Source organism: Heteronotia binoei, chromosome 16 (genome assembly GCF_032191835.1).
Source record: "Heteronotia binoei isolate CCM8104 ecotype False Entrance Well chromosome 16, APGP_CSIRO_Hbin_v1, whole genome shotgun sequence".
Taxonomy (NCBI): Eukaryota; Metazoa; Chordata; class Lepidosauria; order Squamata; family Gekkonidae; genus Heteronotia; species Heteronotia binoei.
In genome coordinates, this window is record NC_083238.1 from 47,603,507 (window position 1) to 47,629,705 (window position 26,199).

Here is a 26,199-nt window from a genome sequence, read left to right on the forward strand (position 1 = left end):
GATATAAATCCAATATCATAATCTTCTTCTTCTCCTGTGCAAGTAAAAAGCATGACAAAGACTGCAGTAGCTGCTTGTACTAATTTTATCCTAGCCTCATTTCCATTTGCACAAGATCTGCAAACAACCCATTTGGGGCACTATAACATATGAGTGGGTACATCTCAGATTTTGGTACCTAGGTGTTGCGTAGGATCTTGCGCAAGCAGAACTGCACAAAGTCCATTTATGTGTCCACTTGCACATCGCTGGATCCAAGCCAGTCATTCTCAAACAACTCCAAAGTGAGTTGCAACCCTCCTGAAGTAGGTCAGCAAGGCAAGGAGCAGTGTTCCCTCTAAGCCAGCGGTTCCCAACCTTTTTGGCACCAGGGACCAGTTTCATGGAAGACAATTTTTTCAAGGGCTGGGGTAGGTGGGGGGAGAGATGGTTTCAGGATGATACAATTGTGGTCTTTATTTCTATTATTTAAAAAGGTAAAAGTGGTCCCCTGTGCAAGCACCAGTCGTTTCTGCTTTCACAACATTTTCACGGCAGACTTTTTATGGGGTGGTTTGCCATTGCCTTCCCCAGTCATCTACACTTTCCCCCCAGCAAGCTGGGGACTCATTTTACCGACCTTGGAAGGAGGGAAGGCTGCGTCAGCCTCGAGCTTCTGAAAACCCAGCTTCTGCCAGGGATCGAACTCAGGACATGACCAGAGCTTAGGACTGCAGTACTGCAGCTTTACCACTCCGTGCCACATTGTAATATATAATGAAATAATTATACAACTCGTGGCCTGGTCACTAACAGGCCATGGACCGGTACCAGTCCTAGGCCCAGGGGTTGGACCCTCCTGCTCCAAGCCACAGAGTCTTGTGAGCAAAAATTCTACTTCGTGAGCTACTGGCATTCAAGTTGTGCGCTACTGCATAAATGAGTGTGCTCTGGGGTCATCCTTCCTGAGCTAGAGGCTAAAAATCTGTGAGCTAGCTCACGCTAACTCAGCTTAGAGGGAACACTGGCCAGGAATCAGAAAGGTGAGATGGAAGAGGAGACTCAACTCCAAATTTGGGCTTCCCGCTTCATAATGTGTGAAATGACTGCAAAGATAATCTGTGGTTCAGCTGGCACTATGTATGTATGGCAACCAGGGCTTTTTTTGTGCAAGAACGCACAGGAACGCAGTCCTGACTGGCTTGGCGTCATGGGGTGTGGCCCAATATGCAAATGAGTTCCTGCTGGGCTTTTTCTACAAAGAGCCCTGCGTAAACCAATGCTGCTATCGGGGGGTGTGGCCTAATATGCAAATGAGTTCCTGCTTGGCTTTTTCTACAAAGAACATTAAAAATAGATCAAGGTGGAATATACAGAGCTTCATTTTCAGTCTGCAGTTTAGCACTTACCCAGTTGAAACCCAACTCTTATTAATGAAAATATCCAGGTGACAGGTGACAAAACAAACAATGCTGCTATCAGGGTGTGTGGCCTAATATGCAAATGAGTTCGGGATGGGCTTTTTCCTACAAAAAAGGCCCTAACGGCAACTAAAATATATCCTTGCTCAGTGTTACCCTGAAGGGAGATGCCTGCATTTTATGTTGGGGAGAAGGAAGAAAGAAGCATTACCTCGCTTGTGGCCTCAAAAAAGCAGAGCATGTCTCACTTCAAAACATTTGAGAAGCACTGCTGTTAAACACGTAAAGCGGCAGTTACTTGCACTGAGGTTTTAGGTACTGAAACAGAACTTAAATAAGTGTAATTCAGCAATAAATGTTAACAATGCCCAAGGTGATTTGACAAAATCCAAAAATAGTATTAGACTACAAAGAGAACAGGCATCAGCCCAAACTGGTCCATTTCACTGGGGGGAAAAAATAATTATGTTTGCTCACGCCACACCTGACATAAGGCACTTACAAATAGCCAAAGGAATGTTTCTGAGCAATAAACATTAACCTGGAAGCAGTTGCCACAGCAACAACCTTCTACAGACAGACTAGCTGCAGCCAGAGCCGCAAAGGAATATTTTGCTTGGAATTAGCACTACGAGAAACTTCCAATCGTGTCACGAGCTGGCACTGTTCAAAAGTCACCGTTTTATCTTTTCTTTTTCCAAAAAACCAAAAAAGGAAAGTAGGGGGACGTGACTGGGTAATACAACAAGCTGACCACTGAAATGACAATCTGGAGTTAGCCATTTAAGTAAAACATGCAGAAATAAATATCTTAGGGAATTCACATTAATGCTGGATTGGAATTCTACTATTAGCACATCAGTGATTTTTTTAAAAAAAATGTTCACTGCCTTGGAGACCCTGAATTGGCTGGAAAAGTGGTTCAGAGATGTTTAAAATAAATAAACCAGAATATGCATGGCAGTGAAATAATTTCATTTTAAATTTCAGATAGATGCCTCAGTAGCTTTAGATGCTTTATTTAGAAGCCTCAAGAACAGAGCATGAGTTTATAAACTACACAAGAAGAGAACTCAGTGCACGCATTGAACATTTTGAAGTGGGGCATTTGTATACTTTATTTTTGGGGCCCTTGGTGCTGGGAGTGGTGGTTTCCTGGAGTCAACAGTCTGAATTATACCCACTGCTGCCCACACAGTTGTTGGCATGTAGCAGGAGAATGAGCAGGAAGAGAGAAAGCTCAGTTCCACCTTTTGTTATGTTTTTGTCTCCCCTGAAGGAAATGGACCCAAAACATGGTCTTCCACAGGATTTTTTTGGTAGGAACCCCCCCCCAACAGGAACTCATTTGCATATTAGGCCACATCCCCTGACATCATCGCTTCACACAGGGCTTTTCTGTAAAAAAAAATCCTAGCAGGGACTCATTTGCATATCAGGCCACACCCTTGGACACCAAGCCAGTCAGAACTGCGTTCCTGTGAGTTCCTGCTTTTAAAAAAGCCCTGCTCTTCCAACTTAGGAAGGTTGGGCCTCAGGACACCCCTACAAGACAGCCACAACTAGGTTTGCCAGCTCTGAGTTGGGAATAACCTGGACATTTTGTGGGTGGACCTTGAGGAGGGATGGGGTTTGGAGAAGGGAGGGGCTTCCATGTGGTACAGCGCCATAGACTCCACCCTCCAAAGCAGCCATTTTCTCCAGGGGAACTGGAGGTTAGCAACCCCTAGCCACAACCCAGCTTGGGGTCACAAACCATTTGGACAATTCTCCAAGCCACCATTTGGAGAAGCAAAACAAACCAAGGTTTGCTACTGTTCAAACTCACATCCCTCCAGAGCTTCATTTCCTTTTTCTTTTTAAAACAAATATTTTATTAATAAAACAAAACAAATACGTACAACATTAAAAATAGATCAAGCTGGAATATACGGAGCTTCATTTTCAGTCTGTAGTTTAGCACTTACCCAGTTGAAACCCAACTCTTATTAATGAAAATATCCATGTGACAGATGACAAAACAAACAAGAGGATTACTTTCTTTATGCAGCAGTTCCTATCATTTGGAGATTAAAACTGCATAACAAAAAACAGCCTAAGGTCCTAAACTGTCTTTCCACTTAAATGCCTCTTTGTCTGCTGTGAGCAAGTTCCTCTGCCACAGACCATGTTCTTCTTGTGCTGGGCACTTTGGGGCTCATCGAAATAAATTGGTCTTGAGTGAACACAAGTGCCTAACATGGGAGGGACATGCCCCACCAGGGCTGTAGCCAGCGGGGCGGGGGGGGGGAAGGGTGGTGTCCCCTATAGCAGGGGTCCCCAACCCCCGGTCTGTGGACCAGTACCGGGCCGTGACTTGCATAGTTATTTCATTATATATTACAATGTAGTAACGACAAAAATAATAAGATGACATTGGATTTATATCCTGCCCTCCACTCCAAATTTCAGAGTCTCAGAGCGGCTCACAATCTCCTTTACCTTCCACTCCCACAACAGACACCCTGTGAGGTAGGTGGGGCTGAGAGAGCTTTCACAGAAGCTGCCCTTCCAAGGACAACTCTGTGAGAGCTATGGCTGACCCAAGGCCATTCCAGCAGCTGCAAGTGGAGGAGTGAGAAATCAAACCCGGTTCTCCCAGATAAGAGTCTGCACACTTAACCACGATGCCAAACTAATAGAAATAAAATGCACAATTGTATTATTCCAAAACCATTGCCCGTCCCCCACCCTGTCCCTGGAAAAATTGTCTTCCACAAAACCGGTCCCTGGTGCCAAAAAGGTTGGGGACCGCTGCCCTATAGAACCTGCAGCACCCCCCACCCAATCTTCCCTTTCACTGAAGATTAGGGAAGATTGGATAGGGTTGCTGCAGATATTATAGGGGACACCGCCCCTGTGTGCCCCCACACTGGCTACAGCCCTGTGCTCCGCTGTGAATAATGGTGCCATACAAGGAGGAACAAGGCTTTGGATCCAATCTGCTATTCCTGAAAATACTCTCATTCCAAGGTAAGCTCCAGTAATATTCTGGCATGTAAGACTGCAACACTCACGGTAAAAGAAAGGGACAAATTCCACAGTGAGCGAAGCGGGCTTATACTTTTGTCTGCTTCTTTCAACGGTGCCCAGAATCCGCCTGCAATAGCACAAAAAGAGGGGGAAGGAGAGTGACAGAAAAAAAAAAAGGAATTTAGAGGCAGATAAGCAGAACAGTTTTGTGTGCGCTGAAAAACGTATAATGGCATATACTCAATCACAAAGTTCTGAAAATGGCCAGTCTTCCAAAAGCATGCAATTTCTGCCCTCCTTCCACTGCAAACCTCCACTGTGTCCCCCCGCACCAGTCTGCTGATCGCCAAGAACAAATTTCAAGACACTCAAGGGACTGCAGTCAGAGGGGAAGATGAGAAAGTCCTCTTCTACCCAGTCCACAAATGGTTGGGGACACCCCGTTCGTTCCAACACAACTTACTGTACTCCATGCTTATTCTATCAAAGCTTTTATAATATTTTAAACACCACCAAGGTACAGTCTTGAGCACCTTTATTTCGACACCTTGCACTTCTATACAGATAAGAGTATTTAGTTTCACAAACATATGACTGTACCAGTTCTACGATTCATGTGGGGCTGCTTTTCGCACACTGAAAAATCAGTAGGGAACAAACAGGAAAGTGAAAGTGAGAAGTAGGCCTCAACAGCAGCAACTGGGGTAGGGTTCCCAAGTCCCCCGCTGCCTCCAGTGGGGGACTTTTTTCATGAGTGCAATACCCGCAAGGTGCGACGTCACCCGGAAGTGACATCATTGTGTCAGTGACGTCGTTTACCAGCCACTCTAGGCATTTCCAGAAAAACTCTATGGTTCCCCCGGACGCGCTAGCGATTTGGGGGGGGGGACTCTATGGTACCTATTGTACCACAGAGTTTTACCTCCCAAATCGCTAGAGTGTCCAGGGAAACCATAGTGTTTCCCTGGAAATGCTTAAGGCAGCTGGCAAGTGACGTCGCCACAATAACGTCACTTCTGGGTGATGTCATCACGCCAGCGATGCCAGGGGAGGGTCCTACCAGTCCGATGTGGGCCGGCAGGTTGGGAACATACTTCTTGACCTCATAGTTAGCAGTTCCATGGGATCCAGGTAGGGTTGCCAAGTCCCCACCAGCTGCTGGGGACTTTTTTCGCACATGCAAAAAAAAGCAATTTGGGGGACTTAGTGCCATAGAGTTTTCCCCAAAATTGCTAGAGCATCCCCATGCAAAATCATAGAGTTTCCCCCAAATTCCTAGAGCATGCCCATGCGACAGGCCTGGCACGATACATCACCTCCAGGTGACGTCGCCATGTCATCACTGCCGTTCATGACGGGGCTCTTTGGGGGCAGGGATCCTCCCAACAGCCTGCTCCATGCCAGTGGGTTGGGACCCCTGGGGGAACCCCAGCCCTCAGCAGGAGCTTGGGAAGCCTAGATCCAGAGCTTCTGATGTTACTCTGGCTGCCTACACAGGACAAGGAAGGCTGCTGTGGGCTCCCTCACAGCCCAAAAAAGATGAAAGTAGGGTTGCCAAGTCCAATTCAAGAAATATCTGGGGACTTTGGGGGTGGAGCCAGGAGACTTTGGGGATGGAGCCAGGAGCAAGGGTGTGACAAGCATCATTGAACTCCAAATGGAGTTCTGGCCATCACATTTCAAAGGACCGCTCACCTTTTTAAATGCCTTCCTTTCATAGGAAATAATGGACAGGGGCACCTTTTGAGGGGGGCTCATAGAACTGGACCCCCTAGTCCAGTCTTTTGGAAACTTGGAGGGTTTTGGGGAGCAGCACTGGATGCTATACTGAAAATTTGGTTCCTCTACCTCAAAAAACAGCCCCCCCCCTAGAGCCCCAGATACCCAAGGATCAATTCTGCATTATTTCCTATGGGAACAAGTCTCCATTGGGAATAATGGAGTTCCCAGCAGACATTTCCCTCCCCTCCCCCAGCTTTCTGATGACCCTGAAGAGGTGGGAGGGCCTCCAACCCGGGGGATCCCCTGCCCCCACTTGGAGATTGGCAACCCCAGCTGAAAGTCAAGCCCTAAGCGGTACAACACAACAGAAATGTACACACACTTTTTATTTTTAGCTTTGCACGGGGTTTTCAGGGCTGCGGCAGGCCATTTTCCCACCCAGACAAGTCATTCGTATTTTAAAAAGATTATGAGAAGAATTTAAATGTTGTCACTGGAGTCACACTTACCCTGCAATTCTCTGCCTCCAGTTTCGATACGGATCATAGAGGCTTTCGCAAAAAGCCAGCGCGTGCCTCACAAACTCTTCGATGGGTGTTTGATCTGCCAGTTCTTTCTCTTTTGTTTTGCTTTTTAACTAAGAGGTAAAAACATGTGGTCAGAAAAAAATGCTTCTAGAAACCCAGGTTTTACAAGCATGGATCTCAAGGAAGTATATAAACAAAGTTTAAAGAAAGAAAACACACACACCACAAAAAAGGCACCTCCCCAAACCAGTTAAGCTCTAAACTACCATTAGGCAAAACTACACATTATGCTTTACACGTGTCCACCATGGAGACCTTCAGTCATAACTGTAATTGGATGTCACTGGTGGAAACTCCTGTGTAAAAAGTTCTGATTTGGATCTGGACCACAGTGCAGGGGAGGAGGGGCTCCTATCTTCCCATTACAGCATTTTCAGGAGCTGAAACAATCCAAGGAATGGGGGAAACAACACCATCGGGGGCACAGGGAAATCATCACACGCGCCCCACAGTCCACAGTCCATTTCAGCTCTCAAAAAACAGCAAGTGAGGAGGCAGAAATGGTCCCGGACCACATCAGGCTCTTGCTGCATTTTTACTGAGGAGTTGCCACTGAGGTCTTCAAGCTTCAAAATGGCTGCCAGTCCTTCACTAGCAATTCATGTAGCTTGGCCCTCAGGTGCTCAAATGAAGCAAAGTTTAAGGATTAGGAAATGTTGTGGAACCAGACATAATGCCTCCTGCCACTCCTCTCATGCCCATCTACACAGCTGCATAGGGTTGCCACAGGGCTTTGTTTGTAGAACAAGCCCAGCAGGAACTCATTTGCACATTAGGCCACACCCCCTGATAGCATCATTGTTTTACATAGGGCTTTTTTGCAGAAAAAGCCCAGCAAGGACTAATTTGCATATTAGGTCACACCCCCTGACACCAAGCCAGCCGGAGCTGCTTTCTTGTGGGTTCCTGCTAAAAAAAGCCCTGGGTTGCCAGATCCAACTCAGGAAATATCTGGGAATTTTGGGGGTGGAGCCAGAAGCAAGGTTGTGACAAGCATGACTGGCCATCACATTTTAGGGGACCGCACTCCTTTTAAATGCCTTCCTTCCATTGGAAATAATGGAGGATAGGGGCACCTTCTTTTGGGGCTCATACGATGGGATCCTCTAGTCCAATCTTTTTGAACCTTGGGGGATTTTTTTGAGGAGAGGATGCGGAAAATTTGGTCCCTCTGTCTAAGAAAAGCTCCTCCAGAGCTCCAGATACCCATGGATCAATTCTCCTTTATACCTTATGGAGACAAGTCTCCATAGGGAATAATGGAGTGCCCAGCAGACATTTCCCTCCCCTCCCGCTTTCTCATAAACTTGAAACAGGCAGAGGGCTTCCAAACCAGAAGGGGCAAAACTGTGGCTTGGCAACCCTATGGCTGCAACTTTACACGTAACCCTGATTAAAACGAAACTAGCTATGCACCTACACTCACTTTGACATACCTGCTCAAGGTGTGATTAGAAGTACACCCAGTTTCACTTAAAACTGCGAGACAAGAGTCACAAACTTTGAAACTAGGTAGAGGGAGGGCGGGGAAAATGGCAAGGAAGGAGGAGGACGGATCAAGGGCATCTGCAAACCAAGGCCTGCTCTTGATCTTAAACTCTGGTTAAATCATATATCCAGGCTCTATTAGAACCCTAGGTTTCTTTGTACTTCACGCCAAAGCTTAGGCCTCATTATTTTTCCAAGTCTAGGGAAACAATGCGAACTGGGAGACCAAAGAATTCTCAACAAAAAAGCTGCCACCTAAAGAAATGAAGGTTTTTTGTTGAAGCTAAGGAGGTCTTGAAGTACGGTCAAGATCTCAAGAGAAGTCTTGTTTTGGACTCCTGTATCCATATGAACATATGAAGCTGCCTTCTACAGAATCAGACCCTCGGTCCATCAAAGTCAGGCTTGTCTACTCAGACTGGCAGCAGCTCTCCAGGGTCCCAAGCTGAGGTTTTTCACGCCTATTTGCCTGGACCCTTTTTAGTTGGAGATGCCGGGGACTGAACCTGGGACCTTCTGTTTACCAAGCGGATGCTCTACCACTGAGCCATCGTTCCTCCATGCTCCCACCGTCCATGCTCCCACTGAACCCATCAGGGCTTCTTTTCACACTCAAATTTTATTTCAGCAATGTTCTGCCAACTTCCTTGTAAACCACTTTGAAACTAAAACCCAGTTTTGAGGTCTGGTGTGAGAGTCTCACAGAGTCTCCCCAGGATGTACACAATAATTTCCCTTCTTCCTGTGAGACTACTGTTCAAAGTTCTCACATCATATCACACAGGTTTTTAAAATTTCAAGGATAGGATTTCCCCCCTCCCTTTTTTTTTGCCTGGGTGGTGGATTTTGTGAATTCTGTGGTGAGAACATGAGAAATGTGCCAAGTTAACCAGACTGACAGGAATTTATCCCTGCTCACAAGAGTCACAGGTGCAATGTGTATATATTCAAGTGAATGGTCATAAGAGCATAAGAGAAGCCATGTTGGATCAGACCAATGGCCCATCCAGTCCAACACTCTGTGTCACACAGTAGCCAAAAACCCCAGGTGCCATGAGGAGGTCTATCAGTGTGGCCAGGACACCAGAAGCCCTCCCACTGTTGCCCTCCTCCAAGCACCAAGAATACAGAGCATCACTGCTTCAGACAGAGAGTTCCAACAATACATTGTGGCTAATAGCCACTGATGAAACTCTGCTCCATATGCTTATCCATAATGAATGGGTTCCATGGAGAAGAGATGTCCTACCCAAGTCAATTCCCTATGCAGAACAAATTTCAGACAGGAAAGCAAGAAAAGAGAATTTCTCTCTCACCCACCTGCTGAATATAGAGCGTGGTCATCGTAATGACGTGATTGATGTAGGAACAGGTCCCAATTTCTTCCACATTAGCCAAGTTTCTGTAACAAAAGAGGAAGTCATGGGGAAAATGGATCCAGCCATGGTAAAACTGTCCGAAGTTAAGAAATACTATTCAACATTCAACAGAAGTACTGGTAGGAACACATCTTAGGGTTTGGAAAAAACATCTTAAAGGAAGAATCATCTCACTTCAAGAGTCAGTGGGTGCCTTTCCACTGGAAATCTGAATGCTCAAGCTGCAAGGTTGCTAAATGCAGATTAGAAACAATTGGGGGAGGGTGACTAGAATTGAAGAAACAATCCCAAATGAGACAGGAACTGGATTCGAATTTGACACCCCCAACCTCCGCTTATCCTCACCATACTCTTAACCAGGGGTGGCCAAACTTGTTTAATGTAAGAGTTGGATAGAATAAATGTTGGAGAGCCCAAAGCAGACAGGCAATAGATGGGGGGAGGGGTGTAGAGGTGGAAAGAAAACAACTAGAACTTTGAATGCGTTCTCCAAGTTGCTGGCTGGCTTGTCTTAGAGAAGTGATTTAAAGAGAGAAATGTCTTCTCCAAGCCAGCTGATGGGATGGTGGGGGGTTCAGGAGCCACACAAATTTAGGGGCTGATATTTGTGAATTTCCTGCATTGTGCAGGGAATTGATGACCCTGGAGGTCCCTTCCAACTCTATGTGTGAAATGTGTGTGAAATGTGTGAAATATGTGTGAAAGAGCCACATATGGCTTCTGAGCCACAGTTTGGCCACCATTGTTCTTAACTATCACTGAGGCCATTCATACACGTTGGATAATGCACTTTCGATGCACATTAGCAATCATTTATTTATTACATTTGCAACTAGGTTTTCCTATGTGGAACAGGAAAATCCGGTTGCAAACAATTGCTAAAGTGCACTGAAAGTGCATTATGTGTGGAGGCAGCCAAAGGTCATTATGGTGCATTAAGTCAAACCTGCAGCTATAATCCTAAAAACACTTTCCTGGGAATGAGCCCCATTGAATAAAATAGGACTTACTTTTGAACATATGAAGCATATGAAGCTGCCTTCTACTGAATCAGATCCTGGGTCCATCAAAGTCAGTTTTGTCTACTCAGACTGATAGCGGCTCTCCGGGGTCTCTAGCTGAGGTTTTTCACGTCTATTTGCCTGGACCCTTTTTAGTTGATGCTGAGGAGTGAACCTGGGACCTTCTGCTTACCAAACAGATGTTCTACCACTGAGTCACCATCCCTCCCTTTTGAATAGAGGCACTTAGGAATGTTCCCTGCTTCTCTAGATCACACAAAGGCAGTCTTAGCCATGGGGCAACTGAGGCAACTGCCCCTTTCCCCACACTGGGGGAGGAGGGCAAACCACAAAGCTGCCCTGTTTGGGAACTCCTTCCTCTCACTGCAACCCCCCCATTAGAAGCCCACTGAAGTAGGAGGGGAGCTGTATCGTGACTTGTTCCCACCCCACCCCCAGTGATTCTGGAGCCACATCCTTGAATTCTGCCCAGGATTCCAGAATCACTAACATCACCCCTGCTGACCAACACCTACTTATGAGGGAGACAGGGCTTTTTTTGTAGCAGGAACTCCTTTGCATATTAGGCCATGCCCCACTGATGTAGCTAATCCTCCTGGAGGTTACAGTAGGCCCTGTACGAAGAGCCCTGTAAGCTCTTGGAGGATTGGCTACATCAGGGGGCGTGGCCTAATATGCAAAGCAGTTCCTGCCACACAAAAAAGCCTGGAGGGAGACATAATGTCACTAGTGTGGTGGGAGTGGAAGATGCATCAATGAGAAAAGGAGCTGAGAAGTTTGGAAACTGAGGGCGCCACTGAATGAGGCAGGGTAGTTGAAGGAAAGCAGGTGGGAGTCGGAAGGGGCAAAACAGCCACGAAGAGGAAATACTGAAAACCACCCCTTATCAAACCTCACAGAACTTCAGTTAGCTTTTTAAAAAATACCGGCAAAGGATAATGAAGAATTTGACAAGAAGAAGCGACATGGCTTGTTGCGGTTCTTCCAATCCTTCCGACAGTTTCTGGACGCAATGGAGCAGTTGGAGCCTCAAGACCTGAAGGATGTTATCGGGAAGCAGCGATATTCCGGGGGGTATGTCGTCCACCCTAAAAAAATACACCCCGAAAGTTGTTGATAGCATTTTAAATTGCAATTCCCCATTTTACAATAGAGTCCATATAATTAAATTATTAGCCAACACTGCAACTCTCAATATATAAAAAGGAACTGGCATCGCTGATAATTCCAGCAGCTAAAACATTGGTAGCACAGCAATGGAAATAACCAACAGTACCCACAAAACAACAATGGATAGCAAAAGTCTGGGAAATAGTCGCTCTAGATAAACCTGCTACTCAAATCTATAGAACAAAGGAGGAGTCAAGTAGCACTTTTAAGACCAACAAAGTTTTATTCAGAATGTAAGCTTTCGTGTGCTCTAAGCACACTTCATCAGACAATAGTACGGAATGGCCAGCAGTCCTAAATATAGAGGAAGTGGGCAGTGAGTTAGTTTGCAGTCATGGAGATTTTTTTTTGCAGATTAAAATAATCATACATTTCCATGACTCTGCATACTAACTCAATGTCCACTTTCTCAATATTTAGGACTGCTTGCCTTTCCATACTATTGTCTGATGAAGTGTGCTTAGAGCATACGAAAGCTTACATTCTGAATAAAACTTTGTTGTTCATAAAGCTGCCGCTTGACTCCTCCTTTGTTCTACTGCTTCAGACCAACACGGCTGCCCACCTGGATCTACTCAAATCTATGTTGCTGAAGTTCCTACGAAGGAAAATGATTTTCTAAACAGATGGTTACCCTTTTTTGATTATGTTAATAGCAATGCTAACTTTCAGTCCAATATCCCAAAGAAATATATTAATTTCTCTTATTATTAACGAAGGATGCAACTGATTGCCGACAGGTTACTTTATTATTAGTGATTATTAACATAAACTGTTGGTTACAATGCAATACGGTATTGTGTATAAATACTTTATATTTTTATTTGTTGTATTATTGTTATTGCAAAAATTCAATTTTAAAAAAATGAGTTTGGAAAAAATACACCCCAGGAACTTGGGTGAAAAAAGGGCAAACGGCGATCATCTCTCACATCTTTTCTTTAGTGGCACGCCTTCGACACTTAACAACATGAAAGAAGTCAGCCACTGACAGCCAACCAGCCCTTCTTGTCAACAAAGCTCTTCTTTCTTAATCCTATAATTAAACCACATCTGAAAAAAAAATTGGATTAATCTTATTTAAATATGACTTCTCTGGAGAAGCATTTGCTATAATTGGCGCACAGCAATGATGAGATCATGAAGGGCAGGCCCACTAAATACCAAACGGATGATCCACAAATGCCACAGGATGCCAGAGAATGGGCATTAAGACACAGTCCAGGACAGGTTGAAAACTGAGTAGCCCCATCTGTTTCAGGGGCAGAGCAGGTGCTGAGCTCTCCCACTGAACCAAACGGGCCTTAAAAGTAGGGTTGCCAGGTCCAATTCAAGAAATTATGTGGGTACTTTGGGGGTGGAGACTGGGGGTGGAGCCAAGAGACTTTGGGGGTGGAGCCAGGAGCAAGGTTGTGACAAGCATAATTGAACTCCAAAGGGAGTTCTGGCCATCATATTTAAAGGAACCGCACACCTTTTAAATGCCTTCCCTCCATTGGAAATAATGAAGGATAGGGGCACCTTATTCTGAGGCTCACAGAATTGGACCTCCTGCTCCAATCTTTTTGAAACTTGGAGGGTGCTTTGAGGAGAAGCACTGGATACTATGCTGCAAACTTGGTGCCTCTACCTCAAAAAAACAGCCCACCCAGAGCCCCAGATACCCACGGACTGATTCTCCATTATACCCTATGGGAATTGGTCTCTATAGGGAATGGATGGAGTGTTCAGCACTTCCTGATTTCCCTGAAGCGGGGTGGGGGAGAGCTTCCAAACTGGGGGGTCCCCTGCTCCCAACTGGGGAGTGGCAACCCTACTTAAAAGTGGTCCACCTGGTACACCTCATGTACAAGTTTGCCACCTCATGTACAGGTTTTCCCCACCATCTATGAGCAGCATAGAGAAACGTGAGGGGACGGGGTGAAACGGTGCCCTTGAGTGGCTAGATTTAACCCACACAGGCCCAATTCAGAAAAAAGTCACATGAAAAACACACTTTTATTTATTCATTTAGGAAACCTGTATGGGCTTCTCCAGACCTGCCCCAGACAGCTCACATCTAAAATAAATCTAATCAGGACCATAAAAACCAAGTCAATAACACAGATCAGTAAAACAAGCCAACTAAAAAAAGCCAGGGTGTTAAGAACACATACAACCAAACAGAGCAATCTAAAACAGGATTAATAAAACAGTCTTTGGGCTAGGAGGAGACCATAAAACAACTGAAAAGGAACCACTAGGTTAAAAGCCTGAGTAAAGACAAACGTTTAGGCCTGGCCCCCCCAAAAAGTAAGGTGGGTGCCAGGAAAGCATCAAGCGGGAAGACAACCACGGGTATTCGTTTGGATAGTTATCAAGGCAACCCCGTCTGATTTCTAAGCCCTTCTTCAGTACTAATGAGAGCCCAGAAACTACTACGGAGCCCAGAAACTACTACGAAGCTTTGCCCACCTTTATTTATTGTGTTGGGAGGTAACTGATGTAGATATGTTCTACTCCTGATATGAGGGGCAGAGTGGTAAAGCTGCAGTACTCCGTCCAAGCTCTGCTCACGACCTGCGTTCAATCCTAGCAGAAGCTGGGTTCAGCCTTCTATCCTTCCATCCTTCCAGGGTTGGTAAAATGAGTACCCAGCTTGCTGGGGGGAAAGTGTAGATGACTGGGGAAGGCAATGGCAAACCACCCCGTAAAAAGTCTGCCGTGAAAACGTTGTGATGCAACGTCACCACAGAGTCAAAAACAACTGGTGCTTGCACAGGGGACTTACCTTTACTTTTTTTTATGTAGGAGGAAGGATATATGGAGGGGTGACACCAAAGCCCCAGGTAGAAAGAAGGGAGCAGAATGACACCTGATGAATTGGTACCAGGAGAGGAAGGCAGTGACTCTCCACCTCCATCTTGTTCATATCTCAGGTCACTTTCTCAGCTGATCGGCATGGGGGTGCGGCCTTTAGATAGCCCGGAGCGCGGCTCGATCGCAGCTGTGGGCATTGAAAGACCTGGGGTGGGGAAGGGAGGGAGGGGGGAGGCATGGGGGGGCGCACCACCATGGGGTCGCTGTGGAGGGGGCAGTGGGCTGCCAGTCTTCCTAGGGCACCATGCACCCTCGGGCCAGTGCTGGGTCCCATCAGGGATGGAATCCTAGCAGGAGCTCCTTTGCATATTAGGCCACGCACCCCTGATGTAGCCAATCCTCCAAGAGCTTATAAGGCTCTTTTTTGTAAGCTCTTGGAGGATTGGCCACGTCAGGAGTGCGTGGCCTAATATGCAAAGGAGCTCCTATTAAAATTCCACTCCCGGTTCCCATAATCCCAAACTTAGCCTCTTCAGAGGACAAGGGGGGAACCTCTTCCTATCCTTTTCACCAGTGGAATATCTGGTTAGATCTTACCCCATGAGAAAGGCACAAAAAGTGAGGGGGAAAACTTAACCCCCAAAAAACTGAATCAAGAACCAAACAGGTAAGTTAGAAACCAAGTAAAGGGGCAATTGCTAAAAACATATATATCCTAAATGCACTCAAAAATACATATATTTATTTATCAAATGGTTAAAACCATTTATGGGCCCAACTGTAGCCTGATTACAGAACAAAAATACCATATATACAAGTAACCTGATGCATTTCAGCCCAGAAGGCCTTCTTCAGTGGACAGCAATATTTGTACTTGTAGGCAACATGACACAATAATAAAACAATGTACAAGTTGATGTCTTGTGCTCTAGATCCTGCACAGAAGAAAAGAGCTGGCATGGCTGTGGGTTGGATCCAGCCAGCTTTTTCACTCAATCAAAACCAATTCCCCTCCTTACTGCAGCACATTCCATGTAGCTTTTGTCGATGAAGGTCTCACTATCCCAAACAGAGCCTCTTCGGTGTTCAAAGAGGACTCTTCCTATCTTTTTCATCAATGGAATACCTGGTTGGATCTTAACGTAAAAACTTGCTTAACGTAAAAGCCACACAGAATAAATATCAGATGTTCAAGAGACACAAGACATGAACGGCAGATTTTTGAGAGCTGCACGACGGACAGACGGAAGGAAGGAAAATAGATGGGGGAAGGAGGGGAGAGAGGTGGAAAGAAAGCAACTCAACTTTTAACAGATTCTTCAAGCTGCTGGCTGGCTTGGCTTGGAGAAGTAATTTAAAGAGAGAAATGCCTTCCCCAAGCCAGCTTTGAGAGCCGCAAAATATGTGTAAAAGAGCCACATGTGGCTCCCAAGCCACAGTTTGGCCACCCCTGATCTAATCCCACATCTAGTTTTTTTATTATGTTCCCAATAATCCCCTCAATACAGTCTCTACTTCAACGCGCTAATCGGAAAGGGACGGAGGTCCACTGAGACATGGATAATGCAGACCTCAGCAAGAATCGCACCTTTCTAAATCCACCAAAGCCCTCGGGTTTAGAAAGGTGAAACTCTGTTTATGACTGTACCATAAATCTACGAGATTAAAGACAGGGTGACGGCAGTTGCCTACCAAGGAGGGGGGGAACCCAACCCAAACACTGCAAAAACTAATTTTTAAAAAAACAGAAAGCTGGCCCTGTTTTGCCACATTTCTAAACCAGAATTCAACCTCTCATTGTGCAAGTGTCTTTCTCGCAGGGTCCCATATGTCTCCTTCTTTATGTGTTGAATGCTGTAATTAGATTATGAGGGCTCACATTTCTTTAGCCCCTGTGAAATTTTCTCCTGCAGTAAGGCAAAGAGCCTCTCTCCAGCTGGCTCGGTTTCATCTTTTCAATTGTAAGTAGAACAAGATGCCATCAATGCTCTGGCAAACAGAAAGCAGCAGAGGGGATTAATCTTTCATGTCCCACGGACACAGCTGTCTAGAGATCTATTCTACTGCAGAGCGTCCCCATCTTGCCTCCAGACAAAAGCTCCACAAAATTGCACGCAAATGGCCTGATCCTAAATACATTTCTTGGCCAGAAGCCCACGGCTTTCAACAGCATTTACTTCCTTGTAATGGGTTAAGGATGTTTTTTTTTTTTTTTTGGGGGGGGGGGGAGACTACAGGAAACAAATTCTGCACGGATACAAGCTACATTCTGCGGAATTTTAATTGGGGGGGGGGGGGACGGGCCATGACTCCTTGGTAGAGCATCTGCTGGGCAGAAGGACCCAAATTCAACCCCTCTCCAGTTAAAGGATCTAGTAACAGGCAAGGTGAAAGACCTTCACCCGAGATTCTGGAGAGCTGCTGCCAGTCTGAGCAGACAATGTTGACTTTCATTGACAGAGGGTCTGATCCAGTCTAAGGCAGTCTCACATGTGGCTCTATCAAACATATTGTCTGGGTCTCAAAGCCCCCACCACCCTGTCGGCTGGCTTGGAGATGGCATTTGTCTCTTCTTCAAGCCAAGCCAGCTGGTAGCTTGGGGAATGCATTTAAAGTTGCCTTCTTTCCACCTCCATCTCCCCCATCTATTTGCTTTCTTTCCACCTTCCTTCCTTTCTTGCGGCTCTCAAATATCTGACATTTGTGTTTTGTGGCTCTCAGACATCTGGCATTTATTTTATGTGGTTCTTATGTCAAGCAAGTTTGGCCACCCCTAATACAGGGGTGATCCTAAATACATTTCTTGGCAAGAAGCCCACACAGTAATATCAGAGTGTTCAACATAACGCCCCATTACTGTGGAAACTCTTCAATTACATCATCTTTTCCTAGAAGGCATTATATTGTCTTCATTCTCAAAAGCTATCTTTCTGGGAAGAGGCCAGGGCTTAGTGAAATAGCAACTGCCAGGCATGCAGAAGGTCCCAGGTGTTCAATCCCAGCATCTCCAGTTAACAAGAACAGGTAGCAGATGATGGGGGAAAACCTCTGCACAGGATCCCAGAGAGCTGCCACCAGTCTGAGTAGACAGTACAGACCCTGATGGACCAAAGGTCTGTCAGTCTAGGACAGTTTCATGCGTTCACATGTGTTCAGTTTGAGGACCAAGAATTACATCACAGGTTCTCAAAGACGACAAGTGGCCAAACTGTGGCTTGGGAGCCACATGTGGCTCTTTCACATGTATTGTGTGGCTCTTGAAGCCGCCGCCACCCCCACAGGGTCAGATCTAGGGGGGGCAGAAGGGGGTGTTTGCCCTGGGCGCCAACAGAGCGGGGGGGGGGGCGCCAAACTGGGTATGAAGTGCATTGTATTCTATGGGACCATAAGACAGAATGGCCCATAAGGGGGCGTCATTTTTAAATTTTGCCCCCCTCAAAAAACATGTATATCTGGTCCTGCCACCCCACTGGCCAGATCTGAGAAGACACCTGTCTTTTTAAACCACTTCTCCAAGGTGCGCCAGCTGGCGACTTGGAGAATGAATTTAAAGTTAAAGTTTCTTTCTTTCCACTTCTCCCTCCCTCCCCCTCCCTCACCTATCTTCCTTCCTCCCTCCCTTCCTCCCTACCCCCTCCCTTGTCTTCTGGCTCTCAAACATTTGACATTCATGTCTTGCAGCTTTCAAACATCTAACTTTGTGTCTTTGACGTTAAGCAAGTTTGGCCATCCCTATCATAGACCAACAGCTAACCTCTATGCAAAAGAAGTTACCAGGTTTCTAAACAGCAGTTATAAAGCCTTTCAATATGTAGTGGTTACTGTCCCACAATTTTGGAGAAGCTTCATCTGTGTTACGAAATGTGCACCACGAGAACACAGATTACATTGAGATGTACCACCTTATGTATGGTTATCATTACAGGAGAAAGGGGGGGGGGAATATCCTGAAATGCAATGTGAACACACAGAGTTCATGCTTTAACAAATGTGCAGATCCCTTAAGGTGCCACAAGACTTCTGGAACAAGCCTCTTCAATTATTTACCCTGCGTGGGCATCTATCTGTGCAAACATATTTAACCCACCTGCACACATGGAACAGATGATGTAACGGGAAGCTACTTGTCGCCCTCTCTCAAAGACGCTCAAGCAGTCCTCCCTCGCCCTTGACGGCTGCCTAGATATTATCTCTGTACATCTGTTCCTCAGCCAGTCCAATCCTATACATGGGGCCTCAACTTTAATCCTGCCATTAATCTCAACGCAAAAAAAAAAAGAAAGCAGATTTTCTACTGGGCTCAAAAAAAACCCCACACAATACTATACAATCCTAGAAAAGATATTGTTTGTGCAGAGCTCCAGTTTGGAGGTTCCCCCTTCCCTTTCATCTTTTGCCATGTTGTCATAAAAAGGAAAGGAAAGGTCCCCTGTACAAGCACCAGTCGTTTCCGACTCTAGGGTGACGTTGCTTTCACATTTTCACGGCAGACTTTTTACAAGGTGGTTTGCCATTGCCTTCCCCAGTCATCTACACTTTCCCCCCAGCAAACTGGGTACTCATTTGACTGACCTCGGAAGGATGGAAGGCTGAGTCAATCTCGAGCTGGCTACATGAGAACCAGCTTCCGCTGGGATCGAACTCAGGTCGTGAGCAAAGCTTAGGAGTGCAGTACTGCAGATTTAACACTCTGCGCCATGGGCTCTTCTTGTAATGAAAAACAGTATGCATTAAGAGAGAAAAACCGCCAACAGTATTTTAACGTAAGATTCTCCTAACATTCAAGTTGGTTTGCCCTTTCCCATATGTAGTTCTGCACAGGGCTTTTTGGGTAGAAGCAGCCCAGCAGGAACTCGTTTGCATATTAGGCCACACCCCCTGACATCACCATTGTTCCACATAGGACTTTTATAGAAGCAGCCCAGCAGGAACTCATTTGCATATTAGGTCACACACCCCTAATGTGACCATAGTTCCACATAGGACTTTTATAGAGAAAGCCCAGTAGGAACTCATTTGCATATTAGGTCACGCCCTCTGACACCAAGCCAGTCTGAACTGCGTTCCTGTGCGTTCCTGCTCAAGAGAAAGCCCTGGTTCTGCACCTCTGAATAATCTGTTGGAAATGATTCTGTCAAGGCTTTGATAGAAAAGGTCCAGCAGGAACTGATTTGTGTATTAGGCCACACCCCTGAAATCACCATTGTTTCATACAGGCACTCATTTTTTTGTAGAAAAAGCCCAGCAGGAATTCATTTGTATATTAGGCCACACCCCCTGATGCCAAGGAACTGCATTCCTGCGCATTCCTGCTCAAAATTATATTTATGAGATGATTTACTCTTGATATGTTTAATTAATGCCTTATGTATTGATGTTTTGATATGTTTACTTGATGCCTTATTTATTGTTATTGTAATATTTTAATGTTGTAAGCCTCCCTGAGCCCACTTTGTGGAATAGGGCGGGGGATAAATCTCAAATTAAAGTAAAATTTTAAAAGCCCTGGATTCTGTAATAGGCAAACACACCCTGAGACTCCCCTCAGGCCCAACCCAGACCTCCAGGAGGGCGCAGCGGCCTGCAATGTACTTTACATCAATGCACTTTACAACATACAATGTACTTTACAGTGCACTAAATTATTATCAAAAGTCTGCAATGTACTTTACAAAACTAGGGCTGCCAGCTCTGGGTTGGGAAATACCTGGTGATTCCGGGGAGGGGGGGGGGGGTCGGTCCCTGGGGATGGCGAGGTTAGGGTTAGCAGGGTTGTGATGCTGTACAGTCCACTCTCTGAAGCATCCATTTTCTTCAGAAGAACTGATCTTGGTCATCTGGAAATCAACTCTAGTAGTTCTCACTGTAGCCCCACCCCTACTCACCACAGCCTCCCACATCCCCTGAAATCCTACAGCTGGGGAATCAGTGGACCTCAGTGCTGTTCCCAGAGTTTTAGTAACAGGATTTCAGAGGTCACAGTGGACTGCAATGAGCAGATTCAGATGAGTAGCCATGTGGGTCTGAAGCGCCAGAACAAAATTTTAGTCCTTTCATGGCACCTTTAAGACCAGCAAGGTTTTATTCTGGGTATACGCCTTTCATGTGTACGCCCACCTCTGTATTATATGTATGCTAATCTGCTGCTATTCGTAGGTTTTACCAATTGTTTGAATCCAATCTTAGCTACACTGATCACTCAGTCACTTATACATCTTGACTCCAATTAGCCCTTCCTGGGGCTGCAATCACATCCGCTAAATAATACACTTTCAATCCACTTTCAATGCACTTTCCAACCAGATTTTACTTTGTGAACTGGCAAAATCCAGTTGAAAAGTGCACTGAAAGTGAATTGAAAGTGCATTATTTAGTGGCTGTGATCACCCCCCTCCCCACCTATGTGTAATGGTCGGCAAAGTCTGTTTCAGTGTTATCTGAAGAACTGTGCATGCACACACAGAAGTTTAAGGCCAGAATTAAACTTCATTAGTCTTAAAGGTGCCACCAGGGACAATCTGCCAAAATTGCACACTTTAACGAACTATATAAGAGGCTAACAGCTTTCAGAGGAGATAAATGAAGCAACAAGTTGATTTTCAGCCTAGTAGGCAGTTAACTAGATTTTCCTTGGCTGAGAGCACACACACTAAATAATGCACTTTCAATCCACTTCCAGTGCACTTTCCAATTGGATTTTGTCAGTTCACGCAGTAAAATCAAGTTGGAAAGTGCACTGAAAGTGGATTGAAAGTGCATTATTTAGTGGATGTGATTGCAGCCCCAGTGTCTCTGTCATCAAAATGTATTTGCTGAAAAGCAAAAATGTAACAGTGCCGTCCCACAAACTTTTGCAAAACAGGTTTTTGTTCATTCAAAATCCAGTGAGTTGCAGAAATAGATTTGCTTGCCATATTTATAGTGAACAGACTGAAATAATCAAACTATACATTCAGTTACGATTCCCAGCAACTATGTCACCCAAAATACCTCTTAGCTGCAATGAGTGCATTCAAAAGGCACAGACAGTTTATTTCCTGGTTCTGCCCAAATAAGAATGTTTACTTTTGCTGAGTAATTCTCCATTCCCAAACTTGTTTTTAAAAGGATGTTAGCCCAAACAATCAAGAAATATTGGTGTGGAACAGAGAAAGCAATTTGACACAGACACAAAGCCTATTTGCCAAACAAGTTTACTTTGGGTCATTGCTGAATTGTGGGCAGGGTTTTTATTGTAGCAGGAACTCCTTTGCATGTTAGGCCACACCCCTCTTATGTAACCAATCCTTTAAGAGCTTACAGGGCTCTTAGTACAGGGCCTACTGTAAGCTCCAGGAGGACTGGCTACATCGGGGTGTGTGGCCTAATATGCAAAGGAGTTCCTGCTTAGAGATGTAAAATTTCTGGAAATTTTGAAGCTTGGAAAAAAACCCAGGTTTTCCCCCAGTTTTTTCGGGGAAAAACGGAAATTTTCAGAAAATTTTTAAAAAATGCTACATTAGCACTTCTTTTTTCTTTTCCAGATTGAAAGTCATTCTGTTACTTTAGGAACATAAAATATGACTATGGACAATTTTACTTGGTATGAAAATATCACAACTAGCATATCAAAAATACAGTGTATCCAAACAATTATTACAAACAGAATTTACTTTTAAAATAATATTTATTTGTAATTGTAACAAATGGAGCAACAGTCTCCTGAACAATTTACCTAGTTTATGTGGAACAGACAAAAAAAACTCCACAAAACAATGTTTAAAAATCCAGAAGTAACAATTAGTCATATTTCCACAGTATTAAATAAAAATAAAAAACTCATTCTCATAAAAAGAATTGAAGAGGGGGGAAGTGTATAGAAGGGAGCATACGGCTAAGTTTCAATGAATGGGCAAGACCTAGGACTTGCTTGTCCTCAGTGCACAGAAATTAGAATAATCTGATACCATACATATTTTTTTAGAAATGATTTGGAAAATATTTGAACCACCTTGTCTTAAAATATTTTATTCATCATGTTAAAATAAAACGTTCCATAATCAATTTTTTTTTTCAATTTTTCCAATTTTCCAGAAAAAAAAAACAAAAAAGGCTTCAGGGAAAAAACAGAAAAAACCTGTTTTTTTCAGAATTTTTCTGGGTTTTTTCCGAGCCTTCACGTCTCTATTCCTGCTACAAAAAAAGTTTCGGTTGTGGGTATTAGAACAGAAGATACACAAGAACTGATACAGATGTCATCTGCAGTCACATTTTTTTAAGAAGTCCTAAGTATGTCCCTTGAAAGGGGGGACACATGTCTCACCCTAGAGTCTACCTAATTTTCCCCCCATATTAGAGGTCATGTTAACAATAAAATCTGAACATGTAGGGCACAGCATCTGTCATTTCAGTGTGTAATCTTTTAATCACCCAATACTGGGTATATAGATCACATGGATGGAAACAATGCAGATCCCTGATTCAAATCTTTTCCACCAAACAATATGGAATCTGCCCTTTTTTTTCAGCTCCCTTCCTTGCCCATTCCCCTTATAAGATCTAGGAAAGTCCATGTTTGAATGGTTTTTTTGTTTAAATCTTGGGGGATTTTGCATTATGTGTGCATTTCTTCCCAAGGTTCAGCAAGATCCCAATTCTCCCAGATGTTTTATTTTAAAAACTACACTGTAATTTGATAACAGCAATCTTGGACAGCAGAATATTCAATAATGAAGGGGGGAAACCCCAACTCCAGTGACAATAATATGTAATGCATAAGAACATAAGAGAAGCCATGTTGGATTAGGCCAATGGTCCATCCAGTCCAATAATCTGTGTCACACAGTGGCCAAAACAAGCAGGATGTCCACCAGCAGGGCTAAAACTCCAGAAGCCCTCCCACTGTTGCCCCCCAAACACCAAGAGCATCACCGCCCTAGACATAAGAACATAAGAGAAGCCATGTTGGATCAGGCCAATGGCCCATCCAGTCCAACACTCTGTCGCACAGTGGCCAAAAAACACAGGTGCTATCAGGAAGTCCACCAGTGGGGCCAGAACTCCAGAAGCCCTCCCACTCTTGGCCCCCAAGCACCAAGAATACAGAGCACCACTGCCCCAGACATAAGCACATAAGAGAAGTCATGTTGGATCAGGCCAATGGCCCATCCAGTCCAATACTTTGTCACACAGTGGCCAAAAAACACAGGTGCTATCAGAAGGTCCACCAGTGGGGCTAGAACTCCAGAAGTCCTCCCACTGTTGCCCTCCAAGCACCAAGAATACAGAGCATCACTGCCCTAAACATAGGAACATAAGAGAAGCCATGCTGGATCAGGCCAATACCCATCCAGTCTAACACTCTATGACACAGTGGCCAAAAAACCAGGCGACATTAGGAGGTTCACCAGTGGGGCCAGAACAGTAGAAGACCTCCCACTGCTGCCCACCCCCTCAAGCACCAAAGACAATGATGGACAGAATTAGCAATCAAAATTACACACCTAATTCACCAGTCATATCACTATTAGAGAATCAACACAAAGGCTGATTTGTACGTACCTAGTGGGCAGTTTCTCAAAGTCCACATCTAGAAACTGTTCATAACTAGACACAAAGCTGTCCAACCAGAGTTTCAAGTAGTCTGGATCTTTCTGTGAAGACAATTCAAACAGGTTTAATGTTATTTATTGTTCCATAAGCATTTAAGAATTCACTCACACACCCCAGTCATTTTCTGCCACAATAATAGAGGCCACTGCACTATGTATACAAGTTTTTATGTAAGTCCACTTCCTAATGGAGAAGTAACTGGCTGGCTTGAAGAATGCATTTAGAGTTAAAGTTGCTTTATTTCCACCTCTCCTTCCTCCCTCCACGGCTCTCAAACATCTGACATTTATTCTATGTGGCACTTACATTAAGCAAGTCCAGCCACCCCAGTGTAGTGGTTAAAAGTGCAAAATCTAATCTGGAAGAAATGGGCTTGATTCCCTGATCCTCCACGTGCAGCCAGCTGGGTGACCTTGGGCAAGCCATTCTCAAAAAGCCTACTTCAGAGGGTGTCTGTTGTGGGGAGGACAAGGGAAAGGAGATCTTAAGCCACTCTGAGACTCTGTGTGAAGGACAGGGTATGAATCCCGCCTCCTCCTCTTCCTCCTCCTTCTAATAGGACTGTCAGTCCAACTATTTCAGGAAGGGGGCCACGGCTCAGTGAAAAAAGCATCTATTTAGCGCACAGAAAGTTCCAATTCCCAGCATCTCCAGTTAAAAAGGATCAAGTAGTAGATCATGCAAAAGACTACTACTTGAAAGTCATTGCCAGTTTGAGTAGAAAATACCGATCTTGATAGACCAATGGTATGATTTACAGCAGGGGTGGCCAACGGTAGCTCTGCAGATGTTTTTTGCCTACAACTCCCATCAGCTGATGGGAGTTGTAGGCAAAAAACATCTGCAGAGCTACCGTTGGCCACCCCTGATTTACAGAATCACAGACTCATAGAGTTGGAAGGGGCCAGAAAGGCCATCTAGTTCCACCACCTGCTCAATGCAGGATCAGCCTACAGCATCCCTGATCAGTGTTCGCCTAACCGCTGCTTCAAGACTGCCAGTGATGGGGAGCTCACCACCTCCCTGGGTAGCTGATTCCACTGTTGAACAACTCTGACTGTCAAAAAAAAGTTTTTCCTAATATCCAGTTGATACCTTCCCACCCTTAATCAATACAAGGCAGCTTCATCTGTACACATTTCAGAGCGATTCAGTAACAAAGCCAAACATTCCAGGTAGATGGTAAGATTCCTAAAGCGTTTTTAAATTCCCCCAGTGTCCGTATCTTTACAACCATTATGGGTCTCCATGGGTCACTGCCATTTTTGAGCACCTCAGAACGAATCCATGCTGCAAAATTCATATTGCACTATTAACACGAGCGGCAGTGGCCAGAACTGTGGTTCAAGTGCCACTTGCCATTCCTAAGCAGCAAACAAAATAGGGTGAAATGAGATACCCTACGAAGTCCATGGACTACTTGGCAGTACAACCGCCATGTCTTCATCGACAGTCATATGCTAAGTTGAGAAAGGAGGAAGAGAAGGAAGCTACCATAGCAGCAAAAGAGAATCACAATCTGCTGGGCTCCCAAATAAGGATTCCCACCCACCTCCATTTATATGAAGGCCTTTTATCTCCTTCATATATCTTCTGCTGGAATAAAATCTTGTCTTTCTTTCTCTTTTTTTCTTTCTCTTTCTCTCTCTCTCTCTTTCTTTCCCTGTCAAGTCATAGCCAACTTACGGCAAGACCGTAGGGTTTTTGAGACAAGAGAGGAACAGAGGTGGTTGGCCCAGGGGTGGTATTCTAGCAGGAGCTCCTTTGCATATTAGGCCACACACCCCTGACGTAGCCAATCCTTCGAGAGCTTACAAAAAAGAGCCTTGTAAGCTCTTAGAGGATTGGCTACACCGGGGGGGTGTGGTCTAATATGCAAAGGAGCTCTTGCTAGAATTCCACCCCTGGGTTGGCCATTGCCTGCCTCTGCATAGCAACCCTGGACATCCTTGGTGGTTTCCCATCCTAATACCAATCAGGGCCAAAAACCCTGCTTAGTTTCTGAGATTTATTGAGGTAGGGCTAGCCA

At 44.9% G+C, this 26,199-nt stretch overlaps 1 protein-coding gene across 1 annotated transcript in view; it reads right to left on the minus strand.

The window, feature by feature from the left end:
• NBEAL1 (neurobeachin like 1) overlaps positions 1-26,199 on the minus strand; it is a 175,697-nt gene that overhangs the window by 106,716 nt on the left and 42,782 nt on the right. The window contains exons 3-7 of the mRNA XM_060257088.1: positions 24,120-24,211; positions 11,537-11,698; positions 9,530-9,611; positions 6,644-6,771; positions 4,457-4,539 (exon numbers count right to left, since the gene is read on the minus strand). Of these exons, the coding sequence (XP_060113071.1) occupies positions 4,457-4,539; positions 6,644-6,771; positions 9,530-9,611; positions 11,537-11,698; positions 24,120-24,211 (547 nt within the window). The remainder of the gene's footprint in view (positions 1-4,456; positions 4,540-6,643; positions 6,772-9,529; positions 9,612-11,536; positions 11,699-24,119; positions 24,212-26,199) is intronic.